Raw genomic sequence first — 24,947 nt, forward strand, 5'->3', positions numbered from 1 at the left:
GCAGGGTGAAATGGCAGCTGACCCCAAAAAGCAAGCCACTGCTTCAGCCTAAAATCACAAGGTGCACAGCTACCACTTGAGGAGTAACATACACCAAATCAAGACCCACCATCTGATGTAGGAACCACCTTATGATCTTCCTCCTGCATGCTTGATCTTGCCTGTAGGGGTATGGATTTGAGGGGGGACATTACTGAGAGCTCTAGGTGTGGCTGAGCTGCACAAGATTTAAGTTCAGAGCCCTTATTTTCTGCTGTTGAAAACAAAGATCTTCAGCAGAGAAAAGATGAATCCATCCTACTTGGAAGTAAGTAGTAGTCTTGGAGGTCCGTACTTGTGTATCAATCCACATCCTTGAAGCAGGTGCACCTCTCACACAAGCAAAATAATCACTGATAAGCACACCATTCCCCCTTCTCTCGGCAGAGGGAAACAGCCAGCTTTCCTGTAACAAACAGTGCTTCCAGGAAACAAATTCCATTGAAAACCATCTAGCCCCTTAAAGCCAGGAAACAAACTTCTGCAGTGCCATGCCTGGTTTCAGGATGACCTCACTCTGTCTTCATAGCTCTCTGCTTCCTCTACATTCCATCCCATTCACAGGGGGGTGACTTCCCCAATATCCTGCCATGCACAGATTGCTATCCTAAGGGAAAGAACAGCCATTCCAAGATAACGCACAATTTTAGCCCCTTGTAGGCTACATCTCAGGCGCTGAATCACAGCACCTGCTGTCTTCATGGGGTTAGAATGCAAGCACAACTCTCACAGATAATTAGTCACTATTTAATGAGTGACTCAGTTTGGTAAAGAGTAGTCTTGAACTATCATCTCCAGTTATTACATCCGAGTTGTAGCTCTCACGGGAAGCTTCCCCAGCCAGTCCTCTCTGGCCCACCGCAAGTTTGCAGAAAAGGACAATGAAGTTACTCCATCAGCACCTGCTTACCCAGCAGCGGGCAGGGGCAGATACACCAAACCATTCGAGACCTACAAAGAGGGAGAATCAAACTCCTCTCCTTCCCTGTTGCCACCTAAGTTTTCTTTCCCCCTCCTCTATTTGGCATTTGTCAAGTATTTTTTAGCAATTTACTCATTAATCTGTCAGAGTTAACACGCTTGTTGTTTTCTCGCTAAGCTGTGGCAAACGGGATGCAACTAACAGAGGGATCCAGCTAGTATCAGGACAAGATACACAGCAGGAGCATGCAGCTTGTTTTCTACCCATTCCTGTCCAGCATCCTTCTTCCTGCAGCCCCAACCCCTCACCCATCACTTGGGCTAAAGACAGATTTCTGATTAAGTGACACAATGAAAATTCACATCAGTTTATTTTACAAGAAAACTGTTGAAAAGCGACAATTCTCCCTCTTTACCTATAGAATTGAACCTTCTCCACAGAACTCAGCTACCACACGCAGAAGTGCCAGGAAGACCAAGCTAGGCTTTGAATGGACGGAGAGATGCTGCATTTGAAGGACCACTCAAAGTTTTTTTTAAACTTATTTCCACTGTCATTTGCTTGCATCCAGTCTCCCACCAATACAAGACAGCTCCAGTCCAGCACCAAATACAAGGTCCATGTTAAAAAGGATGTTGTACAGCTGGGATAATGCAGTTTCCCATATTGTTCTGGCTCCAAACTTCAGCTAAGCAGCTTTTTCCGTGAGTAAGTCCTGCTAAGGGAACGCTTCCTGGAAGCCATGATGTGGAATGGAGACAGCTCCTGGTTGGCAGCAATATGGAAGGCATCGGATTCCTCTTCTATAAAATAGGAAGAATAAATTAAAGCCACAGTTTGCCAGTTTACTAGTGACTCCAAGAAGCCAAATACCAACTGGAAACACAAGAACAGTAAGCTCCACTTCCTGCTAAGCTACTCTTTCTTCATTGCTACCTCCCCTCCCTTCCAAACTTCCCAGTTCATGCCAAGTTTCTTGGAAGTGCATGAGATGGAGACACTGAATACAGAAGTGGCAGATACAACCACAGGCTTTCTTCCCAAAGACCAATCCCTAGCACAGTTTGCTTTTGTTCTCATTTAGTGGCAGGCAAACGGAGAGCACGCCCAGTCTGCTCGAGCCCAGCCTTTCCTTACAGCACAGGTGGGTACCTTGAACACGTTTTCTCCGAGATGGCGGTGTCTGTCCCTGGCACAGCAGTGGAGACCGGGTCAGTGCTAGAAGGCTGCTAGCAGAGAGCGTGCCCTTCACTGGTGGAGTTGAGCCTGGAAAAGCAGAGTGAGATGCTGCAGCAAACTGACCACTCCAGAGCACTTTTAGGTAAGTCTCATACACAGCCTTTATTCCACCTCCAAACTTCCATCAGTACAAGTGATACTTTGAGGTTATCTGAAACGAACTCTAGGCTGGCACAGTGGGTTTCTAGCAGCAAGAAAGGTAAACGGCAGTCTGGAATTAGCTCTTAGTGCATTTAATTTTCTTAGGTGGTTTAGTAGAAAAGCATTTCACTCGTATTAAACATAGTTACTCTTCAGTTAACTCCTGTGTCCTGGAAGAAAACTGTTATAACCATGATGGTCTGTAAATACAAAAATAAGGTCTGTAGGAACAGCAAGTCTCTTACAGAACCAGCTTAAGGCTAAATACTGCTATTATTTCATGTCCTGAATATGGACTAATGTTGCTTTGAAGTTTGCCCATTTTTCTTACTGATCCCTGTTGAATGGATAAGACTGCCTCTGTATAGAAACCTTTCAAGAGGAAAGGGACACTGAAGCTTAATACTTCAGGGCATGCAATGGCTATAGAACATCTGCCATAGTGCCCTGTAACATGTAATTTCTAGAACAATACTGGATTAAGTATTTGAAATTCACAAGGCCTTGGATACAGAGCTGAACCAGCCTGTTTCACCAAGGTCAGCTCAGTCATCTGTACCCACAGCAAAAGCGAAGAGGTAGTTTAAAATTAAATACCTACTGAGACAAAATTACCGCAAACAAGAAAATAATTTCTGACATGCACTTTCAATGGGCCCACCACCACAGGCAGATAGAAGAATCAGAGCATCAATAATACCAACATCAGCAGGACTAACCCCGCAAGGCTCCAGCCTACAGTGAAGCAGCCAAGCTTTAGACTTAAGACAGTTGGCTTCAGTGCTGGATGCTGGGCAGGAACAGCTAGCAACATCCAACACAAACCCAAATAAATCACCAGTTGAATGCAATTGGGATCCTCCTTCCCCAAGTTCTCAAATTTTCATTCCTCCAGCCTCCTGCTCTTTCCCACTTCTCTGATCTCTCTCCCATCATTAATACACCATTGATGAACTAACATCCAGTCTGACTCTCCACATAATTAACTTCCATGTCACTTACAACCTACTCTCCCCCTCCACCTCATTCTCCCTCAGATAGTTAGACAGAAAACAATTGTGTTCTTGTTTTTGTCTACCCCACATTTTTAAGCATCTCTGAATTTCAATGGAGCATCACTCATGCCACTTAATTACCTGACAAAAGGAAGACATCGTCATCCCCTACACAACTGTGCTGCTCAGGAGTTATAAGCGCACATGCTTGTGGTTTCTCAGGAAGTACAGAGTCCGTCCTTGATTTGCTTCTGTTGTCCTCATCTGTGGAAAAGCCAGCAAGATCTAAGTCGCACCTATCAATGCAAGATCTCTTGACATCACGATTCTCTTCTTTTTCTGGCGACACACACATAATGACCCGCTTCCGAGATTTCAAGCCAAAAGATCCCGTGGCAGAGTCCTCATCAGCCCTGGGTTCAGAGTCACTAGGAGATGCCTGATCCTGGAGCCTGTAAATCCCTTCCAGCTCGAACTCCCCAAGAGTATTTGTGACTTTGCTGCTGCAATGCTCCAAGATCTTCATCTCTCCTTCTCTGCCTGTTGACATTCTCTTCTGTTCAGCATTCTTCTCACTTTGACCACAGCTAGCGTTAGCAGTGCTGCCTGCCGCTCTCTTTCTCCGAGGCCAATCGTTAATAGCATCAGGGGTAGTCTTCCCCTTCTGCTTTGGGGAAGGCGTCCAGGGAACTCCTGCTTCTAAGGGAGACGGGGAGGTGGCATTAGAGGCACAACTTGTTGGGGTGTATGACTGGCATATGTAGGTCTGTCCTCCACCTTTCCCAGGTGTACTGTGGAAAGAGCGAAAGCAGGATGGTGAAACACAGGCAGATGCTTGTTTTCCCGGGTGCTTGCTACACCAGGTCATAGCAAGATCACCAAAGGGGCTTTCTCCTCCCTTGGGTTTGCTGCCACTTGCTTCAGGTTGAACTTCCAGTGACGAGCAAGAACCAATTTTCTTAATGCGAAGTTTGGGCAGGCCTGAAGCTTGCATTTCAAGTTCAACTTCGTAAGTCGGTGGGCTAGCAGAAGGCAGTTTGCAACGACTTTTAGGAGTAGAGAACTTGGCTAAAAGTTGCGGATTTCCCATCCGTGCTGCAGCTTCCCGCTGCCTCCTGTCTGCAGTGCAGCGTAAAGAATAGGCAGGAGCAGACTTTGGCATAGGAGGTGAAGCATTCAGGGCAAGTCTGGAGCATCTCTTAAGACTTGGAACCTTCAGCCCCGTATATTCTTTCAGCAGGGTTCTTGGTTCCAAGTCATCGCTAACTGTTCGAGAACCACTTAGGAAGGACTCACAGGTGTTTGCACTGGAGTTCCCCTCCTTAACCAATTGCTCACACTCTGTCTCAGCATTCTGTGCATGCACCTGCCCTCCAGCAGAAGACTTTGGAGACAAGTGCTTTTCCAAGGTTTCTAAGTTCTCTTTTGGAGAAAACTTTTGAGATGCTACATCCATCTGTTTATTTTTCTCCAATACAGAGGTATTTTCAGTAACTTGGGACTGACGGGGATGGAGTCTTTCTACAGAGGAGATACCACTGTTATCATGACGATTGTCCTTATTTTTAGAAGGTGTTGCACATGCAGATGTGAGGTTCTGTCCTCCAGAATTTGGTTCACGTTTCGCCTGCCTGGGTGTGTGAAGCAGAGACCTCTGCGAAGTGCCAGTAATACCTGGAGATTTTTGAAAAGATGGTTCAGATGCGTCAAGTTCCCAGTCAGAGTCCCCAGCCTGCACGTGGGAAGGAGAGCAGATTGCCACAGTGTTCGTGGAACTTTCAGGGAGAGGAGAACTGAAGGGAGGCTCCAGCCTCACAGCGAGCGGCGACAGTTCTGCACTCAATGGGCTGGTACATGGTTTTGAACCTGGATCTCCAGGTTTCCTGGGAGTACTTTTAGTTGCTTGAGATAACAGATCTGACTGCACCTGGATTTCCTTTGGGAGGACTTGCCTCCAAGTACCAACTGGAGATGCTAACTCTGAGTGGTATCTCAAGGAACGTCTTGGAGTTTGCAGTTCTGTAAAACTTCTTTCCTGGATGGCAGAGGGGGAAGAAGCAGCTGGATTTGAGTCTGCCAGAGGTAGTAACGAGCCACTGAGCACTGAGAACCCTTCATGTTCTGGTATTTGTAAGCCAGCCTCTTTGCAAGGAGGTGAAAGTCTTTCTGCTAGAGAACAATCCTTAGAAGTTGCTTCTAGTAAGTGAACCCTCTTACTTTCAGTTAACGCAGATGATGACCTGACCCTTTGTACAGGATGAGAAAAGTACTTTCCCAAACACTTAGCTGCAGTCTGCTTAGCAACTGGACTTTTGCCAGGAGTCTTCTCTAGCTTCTGTGGTGTCCTGTGGAGAATGCGAGGTGATCTCCTTGGTAGCTTACTGGCAGAATTCAGTGGCTTCTGGGCAAATTTATTAGGTGTTTTTCTAGGAGTCTGCAGGGGGGAAAAAAAAAAATAAAGAATCATGCTTGTTCTATTCCCCGCAATATTACCTACCCCACTTGATATTTACTTCTCAAGAGTTAGAACACAAAAAACATTTGATTAGACTTAACAGAAACACTAGATGTAAGATGTATAGGTCTCACTAAACATGAAGAGAAAAAGGGTATGGAAAGAAAGAGGTAAGTGTTTCTACCTGACAGGCAGTCAGCTCGTCTAAGTGTGAGGAATCTTTTCTTGTTCTCCGCCTTCCAGGTGAATGCTTCACTGCAGGACTGCACATGTCAATGACTGCACCAAAGAAAAACCTCTTGGGAGTCTGGACAGTGGGGGTGTCTGAATGCCACTTAATGCCTATAAAGTAGAACAGTACAATTCAACTAACACCAAGTAACCTGCCATGAACAATTGTCTCAATCACTTCAGATGTATGGACAAGTAGCATACAAAGCCTATAGCCCTGGCATGTTCTTTTCTAGCCAAGTGTTAAAGCTTCACCAGAATTATTGTTATTTCCCAATATGAAACTAATATCCATCTGTAGAAAGTGTGCTCTAGCGAGAAAAAAAAAAGAGTACAAAATAGCTCAGCCTCTTATTCTATTTATAGCTTGTAGCTTAAGAAAGTTCTGGTTCATGACTAAGGATTCTAGCAAGTACAATATAAAGAACTAAATGTCACCATTTATAGCTGATAATCCTACTGAGCCAGCGAAGAAGATCCCATCAGTCATTGCTTTATGCTGCCAGAGTAGACTAAATGTAAGTTTTAGGATTTCTGTCCCATATTTTAAAAGGATCTCACTGCATTTAAGGAATGCAGACTGACAATCAGTGGTATTCTGTTAGATAGGCCTGACTAGCTTCTTAAGTTGGCAGCGTATTCATCATAGAAATAACTGCCTTACCATCCTCCAGATTCCCAATTCAAAAATAATTACTGGGGATGAATTTCTGTCTACAGAAGATATCACATGATAGCTCTTAGCTTCTTACAGTCTCTCATAGAGCCAAATCAAATCGAACTTAGAGCTATCCATGCCAGCTTTTCAGATCAGCAATATCAGCTTGCTCAAATCCCATTCAGTACCTTCTACATCCTGCAGCGTACAGCTCTCCTCTTGTCCCTGATGGACTCGCTGTGAATTTTGTGAGCGGGGTTGTGTAGTGGAATAGAAAACATCAGAGCAGGTCCTATTCAGAGACAGCTGTTTGATGCGTGGGCTTCTTCTCAAACCTGCTTCTGAAAAGGTAAGGATATTGGAGATTGAGCCTTCTTTCTCCCTCAACAAGGGGGACATCTTCAGGACCAGTTTGTAACTAAAAAGAACACACTTTAAAAAGAAACTTCCATACAGCTAACCATCTCATGCAGGGAGCCAAGCATGTGAAGAAGAAAGCTTCAACTTGGCAATTTTGAATAGCAATGCACACATATCTCCTTCCAAATCATGATGCCCCCTTCTCTCTCATCCCTTTCTAGCAATTATATGGAAAGGAATGACAGAAAAGCCATGTTCAGTTCAAGTTACATCCAGGTTAAATTCTTGGTTAATTCTCCTGTACTTTTACTAGTGATTTCATCTCCCTGCTTGCCCAAACGTGTTCTTTCTTCTTCCCTTCTGGGGATAGGAAACAGCAGTAGCCAACATAACAGAGACGCTCCAGAGAGCCAGGTGGCTATCTGTTACAGCAGAAATCAGAGTAGCACTAGGGTCACAGCACAACATGTTGAAGTTACATTGAAATAAAATCCTACATGTGCTGGTTTGACAATAACTAAAGCAGCTCAAAATCTTGTTCATTCTCAAAGTCCTTCACGAATTTTCATTTAAAAGAGTTACTATCTACCTTTCTTAACTTCTACTATACAGGGTTGTCAAAGCAGTGAGCAGCAAGTGGTTCTATCAGAGGAGGCTGTGCTCCACCAAAAGAATAGCACAATAGTTTTGTACCAACTACTCATGAATTAACCTAAATTGAAGCATGCTCTTACGAGCTACAACACAGCAAAGCCACCTGTAATCAAAAACCAGTGCTTACCATTTATGGCCTTCTCTGGAGATTCTTCTACAACACCAGTGTCACAACCTGGATCTGAAGACCTTGAGAAACAGCAGACGTTTTGGACTTAGTATACTGGTCACATTTACAAAAACACAACTTACCACATAGACTGAAAAGCAGTACTCTATTCTACAATAATATATTGCTTTGTAGGGTAGCTCTAAGTGAGCAATTAGTAAGCACTTTGCCTCCTATTAACATAGGACTTCGTATGGATAACTGTCTAGCTGTATAGTTCCACATGGAAGTAAATGCTAAATTTCAGCCTGGAGTCCATGGAATACAGCACATGCCTTTTCTTCAGAAGCCCCTGAAACAGCAGCTGAACCTAAACAGAAGTTAGCTTAACAGGAATTAAAGCAACCTGACTTACACAATGAAGCAAGCCGTGTTTCCCCCCACTCAGACAATGGAACTTAGCCTCCACTTGTTTTCTTACTGCCTGAGGTGAAGATGACACTTCAACCACAAAGAAGATGCCTGGTTCTTGTGCTTACAGCCATTAATTAGAACATCCAATACTTACTGAAGACATTCAGAAAGAGCTTACTCACCGGCCTTTGATCTGCTTATGTAGTAGTCTCCTAGAGACCTGCTTATGCAATGGTGTTTCTGCAACTCTCTTGGTCAGTAACTTGCGATGATCTAAAAATCAAGAAATATAACATCACACAATTAAAAAGCAGTTAAATAAATACATACAATTTTGTATAGGATTCAGTTTAAGAATGACAGGCGATATAGAATCATTGAGCATCAGTCTCCCAGCACTCATAAGCTATCGTCCTTTCGAGTCCAGTGTCTACACTTCCTTCCCACTCCCTCAATATTACTAGTAGTACCGTGTCAGACACAATCGATCTACTGAGACAATTTTCATTCTTCATCTTTCATTCACAGATCCCTTTTTAACCAAGCATTTTAACATTAGTTTTCTTAATGAGATGTAGAGTTCAGTAAGATAGGCTTCAGTTTCGATACCATCCTATTCACCCTCCAAACACCAGAGCAATGATCTAAAATATTTTCTCCATCATTAAAAACATCATAACTAATTGTTTCACAGAACTGAGGATGCAAAAATAGGAATTTTAGTAAAAGCTCTTCCACAACAATCCTGCATATGCAAGTCATGTCCTACCTTTAGCGTCTTCATCGGTACATTTGTATCTTAGACCTTCCACAGCAGATACTGACTGGCTTCTAGGCATCTTCTTCATCGACCTTTTTGATGGTGAAAGTATCTCTTCATTGAAGAGGTTCCTCCTTACCTTTGTAACCTCTATGAGGCAAGACAAAGCAAGAAATTATCAGATTGAAAGGAAAAAAGGAGTAGCAGAGGGGGTGAGAGAAAAAGAAAAAAAATCACAGGAGATAATTTTATCAGTCCACTAGAGATGGGAACATCACATACCAGTGTAGAAAAATAATTTTTTAGAGGCCACAAAGCATTAAAAAGTTGTTTTTCTGCTACGGGAACACATCCTCCTCTAAATCCATCCTGGACTTCTCTTACAAATTTCCATTATTTGCATTATTCCAGCAATAAGCTACAAGCAGATGCCACAGCAGAAAAAGCAGCAAGTCAGTCCCAGATGGAGCAACATTAAGTGAGCTACTAAGTGAAGCAGGAGTTCACTTGTGTCCTCATTTTCTTTTCGGGACAGAGAAGACAGAAATAATTGCAAGACCGAAGGAAGAATGGAAGTGTTTTCTTTTCAGGGTATATGATCTAAGTTTTCTGCATGTGAGCACACACACAACACAGTGATTTTTCCTCAAAGTTTTTGCAGAATTCAGCAGAACTTCCATCAGATTTCCAGCCTGCTTTAGCATAATTTCATCGTAGCTCACTAAAATTTACAGGGAGAACACATGCTGAAGACGCACCTTTCCATGGAAAAGCTACAAGTCAACATACCTTGCACTGCTGCTTTCTGCAAAGGCACCTGTTGGGACTTCTCAGCGGCAAGGTGAGAACGCAAGTTCTCCTGAAACAAAAAAAAAAAAAATCAGCCTCACTGACAGTTTAATGTTATGGTTTTTAACTATTACAAATATTAACTGTAACCTCTGAACCACACATTATTTCAATTTCTCCTTCAAAACAATTTTGATCTCTGTATAGCTGATAGAGGGCACACTTACTAAGTAAATACAGAGCAAGAGTTTTTGCACTCAGGTGTCACTTCATAACATTGCTGCACCCCTGCAGAAGCAATCCACACACAATCCATTTAGAAGAGTTTTACCTTTCTGTTGGGATTCTTGGCTATCTTGGGAATCTCAATTTGACGCAGGTTCTGTGATGCTTCTGTCATGCTCCTGTGTCTGGCTAATACATTATTCCTTTAGAAAGTATACAAAAAACCAAGTTAAAATAAGAGCAGAAGTATAGGTATCAACCTAATGACAGTTAAACTCAAGTTTGACTCTAGAGATAGGAAGTCTTTACCTAAATTCAGACTGCATATTGTGTTGGTACCTCACTTACGTTACAATACTGGAAGATGATTTGCAATATAAATAGCTATACGTAACTTTAAGGTTGGTATTAAAACTCATTTCACAATTTGCTAAAAAGCACACAGGATCCCCAACATACAGGTCTACAGTAAATCAGTTTTAACTTTAACAACATGAGGTCACCTCCTGCACAGGTAGAACATCCTCTTCCTCTCATGGAAGATGCTCATTAACTCTACTTGTGCATATGACAAACATGTACAGAATCAAGATTACACTTTCATAGAGTCAACAATGGCAAGTTAAAAATGAAAAATGGGAGCCCTTAGTATTTCTCTCTCCAGCTTGTAAGGCTATTAGCAGCTGCCAGCTTGCCCCAACTAACTATCCAGCAATAGAAAAAAGATGACTGAGCTGTAGATTAAACAACTCCTCAGCCACCACCGAGGCTGCAATTTGGAATTTTTAGGCTGCCTCCTATTTGGAATTGTTACCGTCTCTTTTTGGCAGATCTGGTGCGCAGCTCCTCCAGCTGATCACTCTCAGTGCGTTGGCAAACGGCGCTGGGGGTTAAGGCAGATGATAAAGATGGCGGAAGGCTTGGAGATTTGCTATCCAGAGTCACAGAATCATCACTGAAGAAGTCTGAAGGCAGAACAGATGCCAGCTTTGGGGGTATTTGTGTACCGAGACCATAGTAAATATCTCCAAGGGTCTTCGGTATAGAATTCATATACCTAGAGCATCAGAGAGAACCAACATTAAATATAATCACCCACAAAACTGTCAGTGTTTCAATCCCAAGGTTTGAACTAAATCTTTGTTCTTAAATGTCAATCAAAAAAACAACTGAAAATCAACTGTTTTTTTTTTCCTATTAGTTTACTTGCTTAACAGCTACTTTTTCTTTAATCAAGATATAAGCGCAACAAACAGAACATGTCTAAGCTTCTGAAAATTACAAAGATGCAGTAAACCAAAGCTGCAGATTGCTGTTTACTCAAAGACAACATTCAACCAAAACCACAGTCCTCAGTTAACACTTAAGTCATCCTAAAGAACTTACAATTCTAATATTTCCTCTAGAAACTTTGTAAGATACCCTGGGTCTTCAGTCAGACACAAAATACGCAGCATATCTGTCATCTGGAAGAGAAAGTCAGGTGGGAAAACTGATTAAGCTGTGACAGCTGCAACACCAGATTTTTTTTTAGCAAGGCATATAGTATGTTACGGTAAAATCAAGGGAAAGCTACAGGTTCCGGGTCTGCATTTCTAGCGCCATCCAGAAACCCAGCGTGGTCTACAATTTACTTGCCTCTTCTAACAGCTCCTCCATTTCATCAGTGTTGCTCTGCAGTGAAGGGCACTGAAGACATAACTCAAGGCGCAAAAATACCTGAAGTTGGCACCTAAGAAAACAAGTAACCATTCACTGCCTTTTTTCTGGTGGAAACAGCATATTTACTGCAAAAAGTACGTGCAAAAAAGTTATGGGAGAGGAAGTGACTCCTTTTGACAGCATGATTTGGTTAGCATTTCATTTTGGTGGCAAGGGAGATGCCTCATTTCAGATCTAAGCTGCAATGCTTATCGCACAGACTATTTATATTTGCATTTAATGAAATGTTTTTACTGTGACCAGAGATTCTCCTTGGAACATTTACCCCCATCTAAATATTTTTCCACTTGTACAAAAAAAGCCACCATTAAAAATTGCTAACCAACTCCACAGTATCTCAGAAGTTGAAGTAAACAGAGTGTCTCATACTCTCTGACTTTAGTCTCCTTCTGCAAGCCATGCTGTTGTCTCAGCATTTTGCTGGTCTTCAGGAGATGATTTCTGACTCTTTCCACACAGGCCACCTGCAGAGACACATAGTTACAGCAAAAACTTAAAGTTTGTTCCTTGTCTGCACAACAGTTCTCCCCCCGTGCTCCTCCCCCCACTCTCTTGACCCATTCTTTTGGGAATAGCTCAATTTTTTTCCTTCTCCTTCAAGGAAAATAATCCTCTTTTTCTTTCAGTAGCAAAGTCATGATGACATCAGACACAGAAGAACTTATAGCTTGAAATCACAGAGAAAGTTACTTATGTGCAGCTTCAGGCCCTTCTTCAGTAACTACAGATACATATTTCAAAATATTTTTTCAATTACTCAGAAGTTTACCAATTTTGGTTTCAGTGAGTTACTTTAAGTCTATACATAGTGTTAAAAATTATAAGAAATACTGTGAACTACTTCTCTTTCCTGGAGAAGCAGTAGGCTTAGATTTACCATGTAGAACAAATTAAGAAGATGCACCTTTTTTCAAATGCGGTTTGCAATAATGTATTTTTTAAAATACTGTCTTTGAATAAGTGAAATCAGAATTCAGAATGAGGTCAATGTAAAGGAAAGAGAGACTCTGAAGCAATCTTTACCAAAGGCAGAAACTGATAACTGAACTGGATTTTCCTACATTCTTTAGAACTACCTACAGTTTTTCACTATTGAGTCAGCACAGATAGTAGTAGTTAGTGGTTGTGATTTTGACTACCTGCAACCATGCATAAAAACTTCAGGTAAGATGAAGAAAGGGTAGCCTGAAATAGTAAAAGCTTTAATTTCCAGATCAGCAACAACCCTGCCCACGTACCTCTTTCTCTTTGGCATCTTGTGCTTTCAAGAACCTTTTAATGGCCACGATCATATTCTGGGCACATGCAGATGAAAGAATTCCGTTGGCAACAGCCTTCTGGTAGCTTGCCATTAGATGGGACTGCAGTTCCTCCTCGGTTTTCAAGTCTGCAAGGGAAATGTTTTAAGTTAACTAAATGCTCGTTCACCATAGCTTCCTGATAAAACATTCATTCCAGCTGAAGAGGGGAACAGAGGAAGGCATCAAAAGAGATTTTCTCCAGCAAAGATGCATCCAGACCACAGAACAGTAACAGAAGCAGTAGCAGGTCCAGACCCATAACAAATTATAAGCTTAGTTCCGAGTAGGTCAGGAAGCTTTCAAGTTACTGCAGCAGTCAAGAAATTCCCTTTACTTCTACCTAATTAGTAAATAGGGTGCTTCCCTCTACTTTTGGTTAAAGAAAAAAAAAAAAAAAAAAAAAAAAAAAAAGAGTTCCTCATTGCCTTTTTCAGGTGGAGACAAGGCAGAAAACTAACACCAGGAGTATTTGTAACACTAGGTTATAAACATTTATAGAAACTAACTGGGAGAAGGGTGGAAAAAAATAACCAGTCTGCACCAAGCTGAAGATACAGAAACCCAAGCATTAATCTGCTCCCTAGCACCCAATACTCCTTTATTATTCTTCCCTCTTAATTCCATAAGAATCCCCTATGACCTACAAGTATCAGGACTGATAACACACACCTATTGATATTTTAAGTGCCTTTTCTTTTTCTTCAGCCTTTTCATCCAATCTTTTTCCTGAAAGCTTCTGTGGAACCTTCTCATTCACTGTTGGTGGCACACCATCAGGTTGAAACTTCTGAGCTTTTACATTCAGTCTTGCTACATTGAGCATCTGCAGGGATCTGGACATGGTCTTCATCTTCTGCCTGACTGGAGTTCGGGGAACCCCACCTGCAACGCCACAAAAAGGGAGTTCTACCATCAGACACACTGGGGCAGGAACTCCACACAAAGTAGAGCATAATTCTGAATCCCATATTACTGTCAAGTGAGATTAGTAACCTTCTAGTGGAAAAGATGGCCCAAAATGTTTGTATTTCTCCATGAAATAAATGTACAGGAAGCATAGTAGGCAGCTACTTCTCTAAGTAAAAAGCATGTGAAAACTGTTGCTCTGCATAAGAGCTTATATAGTATAATCAGAAGTTACATATATAGGAAGCAATCTTACATCACAGAAATAGAAAGAGCTGACAGACCAAGACTTGGGGATACATCAGGTCAGGGTATATGCAACTGTAGTTAGTATACTGAAACGCAGTGATTAGACTCTTCTAGAGGAAAGTGTTTTATTTCTCCAAATCAGAAAAAAATTGAGAGGTTGAATATTTGCTAGTAGTTGGAGCGGTTTCTATTTCAACACCTACTGAAACTGCAGAGGTCTGCATGCTGCTTTTTAACGGTTTTGTTAGTCACTGTGCAGCCTTGAATTAAAGAGTCATTCGGGTTGTACTAAAGGACAGTCCTAATATTAATATGTAAATGATGCTGTCTCTAAACAAAAAAATCTAAAGCGTGCCACTAACACAGGAGAGTGCAGATCTCTACGGCTGATGCATTAAAAAGGCCTGCTGAGAAGTCTTTATCATCTTTAATTGACAACATGCACATATAATCCCAAAGTATACATACGTCTTTTTTTGTTATTTCCTGGTCCAGCTGCAGCAGATGTTTCACTGAATTTTCTCTGGTACAGCTCAGAGAGACTTTCTGAGAGTTCTACTTCAGATTGGTCTGCATTATCCTTCCCATTTGCACAAGGAACCTGCAGGAGTCTACATAAAAGAGCCATTCGCTATCATTATCAAGAAAGATGGGTGTGGGAGACATCTCTTGTCCCCAGTGGACAGGAATCAGGTTTTTCTAGGTGCCAGCCCACAGCATTATAGTGCAAGTAACACATGCTAGTACTCTTCCAATGCCTGCTCCCCAAAACTCTTATTTAAAAGATTCAAAAAACCAAACCACCTTCTTAAAAGGGTCACGCCAAGCTGGAAACAGGCATAACAAGAGTTGCCTGATGTACAATGGATATGCCACTGACTCATGCCACAAAACTACATGAGTAGGTTTGTGCTAAGCTATCCTGCATTAGGCTTTTTGTTTGTTTGTTTCACTAAGCAAACTCTTTGAAGAAAACGGGCTTACTCGTTCCTACTAAATTACCAGCTGTGATAACATAACCATTGTCTTCAGTATCTTGCACTGAGTCTTATCATACCATAAGAATAGCTGAAGTCTGACATCTCCCCAAGTAGCTTAGGCCATTTTAAGTCACCTATATCACTCCTGAAACTATCAATATCATAATCCACGCAAACTGCTACCCAAGCCTCCTGTTCCCAGCTCCTTTTGTCTATACACCAAGACATAATGAAGCAAAAGCACACACTAAACTGAGTACAGAAATAAAAGCACTAAGAGGAGCATTTAATTCTAGAACTCTGAGCAATGCTACAGCCATGCTCCCTTAACAGGAAGCAGAAACCTTTGATTATTACTTAGAGACATGTTTCAGAAAAATACCTGAACGACTCCATCAGATCTGAACTTGCTCCACAAGCATTCGATGAAGGATACCACACTTCAAGCACTGAAGGATGCCAGCCCCCTGTATGGGATAGTTCCCGTTGGACCCACTCTGGCATAGGAGTTTCTTCTTCTGCAAGCAGACACACAAAAACAAAAATTAGAAGGAAACTGAATGAAGTGGCAGAAGGTCCCAGCCTTCACAGAGAGTCTAAAGCAGAGGTTTCCAAACTTCTGCTCCTGGAGGGGCAATTTAATAGCCAATGTGTCAAGAAGGGAGACTCATAGGAAGGCTCACTGTAACACAAAACAGGCGAGGTAAAAGCAGCCTCCGTGCAGCCACACCCAAAGGCTTTACTGGCCAGGGATGCCTTATGTGACACATTCGAGGAAACCTCCTTCTAAAAACTTGTCCCCAAGTACAAGTAGCTATGCTTTATCTACAAGTCAATGGAAACTAATGCTCTGTCAATAAAACAGAAAGGTACACCAGTGCAGATTTCTGTACCACAAGACCTGAGCCACAGAAGACAAAAAATTAACAAGTTCCAAAAAATGAGAGACTCCTCACTGGGGAAACCATTAGCTTTATGTTTTTCCACTCCAAATCAGATCTAGAGGTGATCAAAAGATGTCAAGTTCTGCATTTCCTGACACCTACCCGTACTCTCCAGAGAATCTTCCACCAATGTGTTCATTTTACTCAACACACTGTTCACAACTTCTGGGAGGTGAAGAGCATGGTCTTGGGAAGAGTTCTCCACTACAGCTCCTTCAAGATTGCATCGCTGAATTTCAGCAGTCTTCTCAGTACCAAGTATAGTCAGGACTGCAGTGCTCTCAGAAAGTGGTGATAAAACAGCGGTGCAGGGGCACCAAGTTTTAGATAAAGATACCTCAGCAACCTACATTAAAAAAAAAAAAAAGATAAAAGTTTACGTTATCTAGAAATACAGAGACCTAAGGAGTACAGACACTTTACAAACAAGTATAGATTTACATGATCTTCTAAAGAATGCTCTGAATTTAGCTCCAAATGAGCAACTTACAGTGCAACAAATACCACTATTATTGTCTTCACAACACAATACAGCATTACCCCTTTTGTCACAGCTCATTGCAGAATAGATATTAGTTTAAGGCAAAGAAAAGATTTACCATGTGCAGTTCTTCAGTCACTAGACTCCTTAACAGCTGATGAAACAGTGACCTGTTATGTTCGGCCTGCTCAGCCTGCGAGCTCTGCAGTATCCAGCTCTCTGTGAAAAAGCATCCAGCCTGCATCAAGCTCCAACCCGTCAGGCTGCCTTTCAGGAAGATGTTGACTGGACAATGCAGTTGTCTTTGGCTCATGGCTAGGGGTTCCAGGACCACAGCACAGCTTTCCTGCTTCTTTCCTCCTGGGCAAAAACAAGATAAAGCACAAGCCCTAAAGCTTGTAAAACAGTTTTTTCATCTAGATGAAGAGACAACTTCAATGCCAGAAAAATAAATTCAGACGTTAAACTGGGAATAGTTCTACATAAGTATATTGCAGAACTGATCTTCCCAAGCTCTCATGAAGGAGCTAAGCGCACAAAGGGACCTCTAAAGAGACAACACGCATTTCACGTTGCTTTAAAGCTAATCTACTTTCTTTTGAAGGGACTTTTTATTTGTGTTCTTAGTTTAGCCAAATCGAATCTGAGACAAAGCATGTAGAAGAAAAGGGTGTACATCTATATAAGGTGGGACCAGCAAAGAGCTCTTCAGGCATCCAAACTTCTGGAAGCATGGAAAACTGAAGAGACTAAATCAGAAATATGGGCTAATAGCTCTTGTATCAGAGGAACTAGAGCATGTGCAGGACTTTTTTTTTGTTTAAACTTAGGCTCTTAGGCATGAGAGATCACAGTTATTACTATGCGCACTTATTTCTCTTTCTTTCCTTTTTTTTTTCTTTTATTACCAGGCATGCTGAGAAACATTGTTCCTTCTTGCTGGGGGAATACTGCTTGAAATACGGAGGACTTCGAGAACAAGCAGTTCAAAGTCGCGTCCAACGGCAAAAGCACAGTCCAAGGCACATTCTGTGGCACTGTGGAACTCGAGTCTCCAAGAAAGCCATGAGCAAGATCTGCCCTATGGGGACTCAAACATTGCACTAGGGTTTCAGATGGCAAAATGGTGCCTCCTGTCCGACGGATCAATTCAAACATTGTCCAGTATCCAAGATGATCTGGGGATTCAATCAGCTGAAATAAAAGTAACAGAGAAGTCTTGAGTTAATGTTGGCAGTAAGACAACCTCAATCCAAACAAATAGAGACTGCATGTTTTTAGAAAAATTGGCATAAGAAACACATACAGATCATCTTAACACAGTGCTTTCCAAGTGTTTTTATGGAGTCTATTAACCTTATCAGGAACCCAGTAAAGAAGATGCTATTCCCACTGAATTAATCTTCAAGCACATATCCAGACACCTGAGGTTTCAGATTTCTTATTTGCAATTCTGAATAGCTGTAACTCCCACCTAACTCAAGGTGGACGTTGACATCCCATCAATAAACACTGTACAGGTATATTTAATTGCTGATATACCTCAGTCTCCACGCAGATGACTACCATTCCAGTTTTCAGTCTCTTGCTGGACAAGATTACATATCAGTAACTGAAAAACTTTCCCCACCACCCAAAGACCACAGCATAAAACTGCTCTCCCTTTTTATACAGGAGGGTAGCGTAGAAAATGTCCCGCTAGAACTCGCGGCTAAAAGCAGCGCGGTATAATCTCATTACCTGGGACCACTCGGCAGTGTCCACCCAGAACAGCGTGATCTTCTGGTCCGCGATCAGCTCCTGGACGCTCTTGGGCAGGAGTTTCTCCGCCAGCTCCTGAGCCGTGGGCGGCTCATGAGAGGAGGAAGGGACGTCGCTCCCCGACACGAACTGCCGCAGCTCCCTCCGCGAGTGGGGGCAAGGGGAGAAGAGGAAGACGGCGTTCACAAAGCCCTCTGGGGGCGCCTGGCTCTCCGGGGGTTCTCCGGCGGCCAGCCCCGTCCTCCGGCTCCTGCGGAGCGGCTTGGCTGGCGACGCGATTTCCGGGCGGTCCCACTGGAAGTCAAGGAGCGTCTCCTTCAGGCCATTGTGGGTGAGGGCGGCGCGGGGAGCTGGCCCGGGCAGGACGACGGCGGCGGGTCCCCGCGCCCCGAACCGCTCCGCCAGCTCCTCCTCGAAACGGGCCCAGGCGCGGGGTCCCGGCGGGCGGAATCCGCCGCCCCGCGAGGCCCCGCCGCGGCCCCCGAGGGAGTCGAAGAACCTGAAGGCCCAGCGGAGGCGGGGCAGGCCGAAGCGGCAGCCGAGGTGGTTGAGGAGCCGCAGGGCGCCGCGCTGCAGCCGCTCGCGCCGCCCCGGGCTGGCCGTGTCCAGCAGGAACACCACGCTGTGGGAGCACGACATGGCGCCCGCCCTCACGACGACCCGACGGCAACGGCCGCCGCCCGCCAGCCCCCTCAGGCCGCGCCCGCCGCCATCGCTCGGTACAACTGCTGGCGCCTTCGCCTTCCCGCGCCCTCATTGGCTGCCGCCGATTGCCCGCCCCCTCCAGCGCTCGCTCCCCATTGGGCCGCGGCGTGGCGCGCCTGCGCACTGCGGCGCCCGCGCTGGCAGTGGGCGGGGGAGCGGCCCCGGCCGTTCGAGCAGCGCTCCGCGCTGATTGGCCGGGAGGGCGGCGTGCGTGCGTGCGTGAGGGGGAGGGTGCCCCATTCCATTGGCGAAGGGCCCGTGACGAAATGAGAGGGCGAGGCCAGCGCCCGCCGCGCGCCCATTGGCCGCCGCCGCCGCCAATTTAAAATTGAAAGCCGGCGGGGGCTTGGCGCGTGATCGTGGCGTCACTGCTTTCTTCTCCCTTCTCATTGGGTGAGCGTCATGATGTCACCGACGTGACATCAGAAGGCAGGGCGAGCGGCCGCAGGCGCTCCCGTTCTACCTGCCAACCAGCTCCTCTGCGGCCCCGTCACCCATCAGGCGGCCAAGCCCAGCAAAGGGACAGGGCAGAGGCAGGAGCCTGATGGCTGCCAGGCAGGTCCTCCAGGCCCTGGGGGGAGATGTCACCCCAGGGTTTTTCCTCCTCCCTGAGCCTCCCCTGAGGACAACACAGTAAACCCAGGGCCCATAGGGGTGAGAAGGTGTAGGGTTGGGGCACCTGATGTATGAGGAGGTGGAGGATAAAGACCTTGGGTTGTCATCAACCACCTTGTCCCTGAGCATCACCTCCCTCTGGGTCTCAGAGCACACCTTCCCCTGTGGGTGTTGGCAGCCAGGGTGTGATCCAAGCGTTGGGTGGACTGCATGAGGTAAGAGGGAGGAGGAAGCCCTGCAGACCAGAGGCGCCCAGATGTCCACGCCACCCTTCTCTCCAGAGCTTGAATGCCCCAGCCTAAACCAGTGTCACCAGCAGCCAGTCGTATTTATAAAGCAACAAAGACAAGCGGGCAATAAACCACCCATTCGGCTTTGCTGGTGACTGTGAACACAGCCGGGTTTAATGAGCTGGAACGAGGGGCTGATCCACTTGGGTGCGCAGGAGAAACCACCAAGAGCAAGGGAAGGACATCGGGTCTCCCTGGCTGAAGGGGCGGCGGGCAGCATCCTGCGCATCTGGGGATGTGGGCTCCCTGGGGAGCCATGAGTCCCTCCTCCTGGCTGGGGATTGCTCTTGACCTTGCGAGACATCTCATGGCTGCTTGTCAACATGTCACTCGCCTGCATGAGCCCCGAAGAAGAGCCAACCCCACTGTGCTCCCGCTGCCATCGCCTGGCTGCTGGCATCCGTCCTAGCTGCCTGCTGAGGACACTTAGCAGAGTGTGACCAAAACCTGCCTTATCACGGTCCACCTGGGACCAGAAACAAACTCGGGGCATGGGGGAGTTTCCCAGCAAAGCCTGGTAGCTCCCAATGTGGGAATTGCTGTCGGCTGCTCAAGCTCCTGCTCCTTTCCTGCCCACTCCAGCGTATTTGCTTTTGAAGCCCATTCAGCTCTTGGGAAAACCGTCAGAGATGTTGGCTAAGCCCCGGTGACCTGCGTGTTTCCCAGCGTGACAGCCACAGTCCCTCATGCCTCTGCTTCTTGCGCTGTCCCGTGCTTATGCTGCTCACGGAGACATTTGCCCTCTCTGCCTGCTCCCCAAGGACACCGACTTCTCCTCTCTCAAATATAGCCCTTGTGTTCTCTCTGGACAATCATTTACTTGCCAATAAATGGCAATAAATGGCAGTTTCTTGGGAGGAAGAGAAGGGCACAAGAAAAATAATTTATAAATCGGGCTCATGTTTGGTTGGTACTTTGATCCGGATATGGGGGTTTTTAACTTTAAAAAGTCTTGCTTTATTTTGACCTTTTTCCAACATTTCTCTATGAGTGGTATTTAATGGCAAGGGGCTGAAAAGAGAAAACCCAGACCTAAATGAACTGGTTGTTCTCCCACCATCCCACCACTGTCCCACCCCGGTGGAAAGCTTTGTCATTCTGCCGAGCCAGCCAAAAAGGTTTTGTTTTGGATTGATTCAGATGCTTTGCTTTCAGGACACTCCTCAAGAACCTGAACAAGCAAGGAGTCACCTTTGATGCTGGGCAATGCCCAGAGACTCACTTGTGCTGTGGGAAGGCTTCTGAGCCTCCCCATATCATCATTCTCCAGTGCCCTCTCCACCACACGTGCCCAAAGGCTTTGCCCACTAATTCTGGAGAGAAAGTCAAGTTGGGCAAAGGGCTCCTTAGTGGATCTCCAGGCTGTCGTCTGAGAAGAGAGTGAGCTGCAGGAGGGGAAGGGGACATGCTAGGAGGGTTGGCTGTGCTTCTTGGATGTTAAAGTCCTCGGAGGTGGCTTTGACCTGGGTGTAGCATGAAGTGGGAGGTCACTGGTGCCTCCTGGGGAGGCAACTTCTTTGCTTCTCTGTCTTAGTGGAAGAGAATTTGATCTGCTTTCTTTCTGCTCCCAGTGAGCTAGGCAAGCCAGCGTGAGCTCCAGGGTAAATCCAGCCAGGAGCAAGGATAGCTGCCTGTTGCATGTGGGCTAATCCCTCCCCGGAAGAAGTTCTGGTATTGCCTGGCTTTATCTGGTTCTCCTCACTCCAGTGAATCCTTGGAGCTGCCAGAGATAAAGGAGGAAAAGACGAGAGTAAGCAAGGCTGCAGATGGTGGAGATGGTGTTTCCAGCTCTGCCCTCCCCTGGGCACCTTCCAGACCCCCTGGGTCCTCAGCCTTGCAGTCACCCCTCTGAGCCAGCACAGCGCCTGGGCCCTGCAATAAGATCTGCCAAGACAGTTCACAGTGACCCAAGGAGCCCCCATTCCCTCCTCTCCAGGGTGAAGCTGCCTTCAGGCCTCCAGGCAAGACGGAGGGATTTCTGTGTGCTTTAGATTTTGTTTTTACATCTCTCAAATATTTTTAGTGCTCATAAAAGTGAGAAACTGGGAGAGACCCAGCCGGGACCAGTACTGAACAACCCTCACCCAGAGCCTTCCCAAGGCAATTGAGATCTGACCGCTGCCAGCCCTAGTCCCACGTCTGCAGAGCAGAAGGGCAAATGTACCTGCCCCTCTTCCCCCAGCATCATCACACTGATTTTTGGGGGAAACCTTGCCGCTCTTATGGGTGCTGGATATGATGGGCCAAATTCAGTGGTGGAGCAGGCAGGCATTGCCTCCAGTGGGCGTTGCACTGGCTCACACCAGCATGGAGTTTCCAACAGGGCTTTTAAGCAGCTTGATGTTTGTGACTGGGGTATGGTGAAATCTGTTCCATGTGTCCTACCGTGCAGTTAGGTACCTTTTAGGCTGGATGCAAAGGGCTTGGTCTAACCCACCATAGGAAGCGCTCTGCCAGCATCGCTGTAGGTACCTGTGCTATCACAGCCCTGTCAGCCTTTCCAGCGTTACCCTGGCCCTGCAAAGGAGCCTGGAGAGAAACTGGTCCTTTAATGGGCTCTCACAGCGTGGGCAGCCAGTGGAGCATGCCAGCTCTGATGGGACTGCAGTGGCAAAGTGCTGATCTGCAGGTCGATAAGGAGGGGCAGCGCAAGGCAGTGCAGCAAGGTGAGACTATCAGGCTAGCGGAAAAGCCATTAGCCTTTGTCCTCAGCCTCCAGACACAGAGGAGAGGGGCTGGGGACAGTGGGTGGGACAGAGCTGCTGCCTCCTGGGCTGTGCAAGGGCTTCACAAGCTGCTTTTCTGGGGACACTGCCATTTTGGTGAGACCACAGATTAGAAAAAGCTCTGCAGTTTGGTTTCTTCTGCTAAAGGGTAATTACAGAGCATAATTGCTGGCTAAGCCTTAGCAAGTTCCCTTGTGTTATAAAAAGCTCCTCTGCGTTGCCTTTCTCAAAGTGTCCAAGAGCTGCTCTAGGCTAGGGCTGAAGACTGGTCCTACCACGTAGCTGGCAGGAGAACATGCAACTATCAACAGTGCTTCTAGCGATTAGGGCTCAGGTATTGTTTAGGGATTTCAGCTTCTTTCTAGCTGGAGATCTCTTCTTTCCTGGTGCATACAGCTGAGACCGCCTTGCAGAAACCGTGTGTAATGGGAGACCTAAAAACACAGTGGGTGGGCCCTGAGCAGCATTGCTCAAGGGAGCGTCCGTCCTCAGGACAAAAACAGCATCCACTTGTTTTAGGTGTCCCCACCAAGTGACCCTGCTCCAGCCAAAGCCGGCTGAAGCTCTGCTTGTGCAGGGTAAAGGGCTGGGCAGATGGAGTTCCCTTTTCCTCAGCCCTGGCATGGACGGGAGGGGAGGGGTGCTGGTCTGGACCCTTGCAGAGACAAGAGCAGCACTGTTTTATGGCCCTGACATCCCAGTGCTCTCCTGGGGCTGCGGGAAGGAGCCCGCACCCCGATGCTGTCCCATGGTCCAGCCTTCGCTCACCATCTGCGTTCACTTGCTGTCTCACTCCCACCTGACCCTCCCTGGTGTGTCTGGATCGCTAGCTGGTTCCTCTGCCCTACAGAAGTGCTCCTGAGCTGCATCTCCCCGTCTCTTCCCAAAGCTGCCACTGCCCTGCTGCCTGCACAGCGCCCAAATGAGGCTGGAAAATGATTTTGTGTGGCCGTCAGTCTCTTCAAGACCATCTACAGCATTTTTTGGCCATCTGTCATTTTGAGAAGAAAGCAAACAAGAAAAAATAATAAACTCAAATTATTGCCTAATCAAGACAGAAATCAGTGCTGCTTGCTCAGCCTGCGGGCCACAATTAGATGCCATCAGCAAATTTGGGCAGCTTGCCTGGGCTGCAGTCTTTCATTTCTTGAAGACTGACGGGCATCTCTGGGATCTGTAAGCAGGGGAAAGAGCTGGGATCCGCTTCGAGGACTCGCCCAGCTCTTTGGGGAAAGAGCACACATTTCAAAACAATGGGAAAAAAGGAGCAATGTGTTTATGTTTATTAAGTAAAGGAAGCCCCATACCAGAGGAGGGATGTTTAGGCTGCAGCTCTGAGGTCTCCAGCCCCATCTCCAGCACCATCTCGGAGTATTGCCCTGGTTCACGCAGCTCCAGCCTGGCTTGTCTTGCCGGGAGGATGTGCTGGGGGTAAATCACTCCGGGAAATGATGGGTCATGTGTCACTTCTACATCCTTATAGATATATGGCAGCCTTGGCAGGGCTGTTGCATGTCTGTGCATGTGTGCAGGTTCCTCGCATTTGGTTTGAAGCACGTATCTTCCTCTTCCTCCTGGGACTGCCCCACAGGTTGCTTTTCCAAAAGAAAACAGCGGGACCCACGCCCAGCCCAGTGACTCAGGCAGGGATGTGGAGAGGCCCCACAGCTCATCTTCTCCTACTCATCAGAAGGGAATGTGGCCCCTGGGCTCAGCACCATTTGGTCTTGGTCAGAGAGAGCCAGATGCTTTGGGGAGGGGGTGAGCAGCCCCAGGCAGCCCCCACTGCAGCAGGGCTGTATCCCCCATTCTTGCACCCAGGACTGAGACTCCCGGGATGAGACAGGCCTTGGTGACAGTTTGATGTTGCCCCAGAGGCTCTGGGACTTGCCCTGCATGGGGCGGCAAGCCTGCCTCTGCTCCCCTGGCTCACATGGTGTAGTCAACTGTCCGGATGCATGGTCCAAAGCAAGGAGCAGGACGGTCTCACCCCAGGGCGAAGAGTCTCCTGCTGCACCCCGTGAGACATGGGGACAGCTGAGAGCTGGAGCGAGGGGCACCCTCGGTGCCAGTTGGGGAAGGGTGCTTGCAGAGCCAGAGGGGTGCTGAGGGGAGCACCCAGTGCAGGGAGGGAAGGCGCTCGGGACGGCGGGGGTCAGGGCGCTCCTGCAAGGGGAAGGGAAGGGGTGCGGGGCTGGGCAGAACAGGGGGCAGGACACCCAGGTTCCACTCCCCACTCGCACTGGTCTAGGCGTCCCGGGGGAGGCAGGGCTCAG

General features: G+C 46.3%; 1 protein-coding gene across 3 annotated transcripts; it reads right to left on the reverse strand.

Moving 5' to 3' along the window:
- Nucleotides 1–1,333: 1,333 nt before the first annotated feature.
- Nucleotides 1,334–19,082, reverse strand: TICRR (TOPBP1 interacting checkpoint and replication regulator). 3 transcript variants are annotated; one of them, XM_063346996.1, is made up of 22 exons: nt 18,315–19,082; nt 17,483–17,768; nt 16,693–16,931; nt 16,196–16,439; nt 15,532–15,667; nt 14,638–14,780; nt 13,684–13,896; nt 12,952–13,100; nt 12,083–12,177; nt 11,630–11,723; nt 11,378–11,457; nt 10,806–11,048; nt 10,098–10,194; nt 9,767–9,836; nt 8,987–9,127; nt 8,400–8,490; nt 7,822–7,883; nt 6,869–7,021; nt 5,976–6,133; nt 3,478–5,770; nt 2,114–2,227; nt 1,334–1,764 (listed from the first exon to the last, which is right to left on the reverse strand). In XM_063346996.1, the coding sequence occupies exons 1-22, from the start codon at nt 18,972–18,974 to the stop codon at nt 1,646–1,648; spliced, it is 5,880 nt and encodes a 1,959-aa protein (XP_063203066.1). In that variant the 5' UTR covers nt 18,975–19,082; the 3' UTR covers nt 1,334–1,645. The 3 variants fall into 3 exon arrangements, with proteins under 3 accessions (XP_063203066.1, XP_063203067.1, XP_063203065.1); XM_063346997.1 differs by having other exon boundaries at nt 5,976–6,070; nt 16,693–16,934; XM_063346995.1 differs by having other exon boundaries at nt 16,693–16,934.
- Nucleotides 19,083–24,947: the final 5,865 nt, after the last annotated feature.

This window comes from Chroicocephalus ridibundus, chromosome 9, assembly GCF_963924245.1.
Source record: "Chroicocephalus ridibundus chromosome 9, bChrRid1.1, whole genome shotgun sequence".
In the NCBI taxonomy this organism is placed as follows: Eukaryota; Metazoa; Chordata; class Aves; order Charadriiformes; family Laridae; genus Chroicocephalus; species Chroicocephalus ridibundus.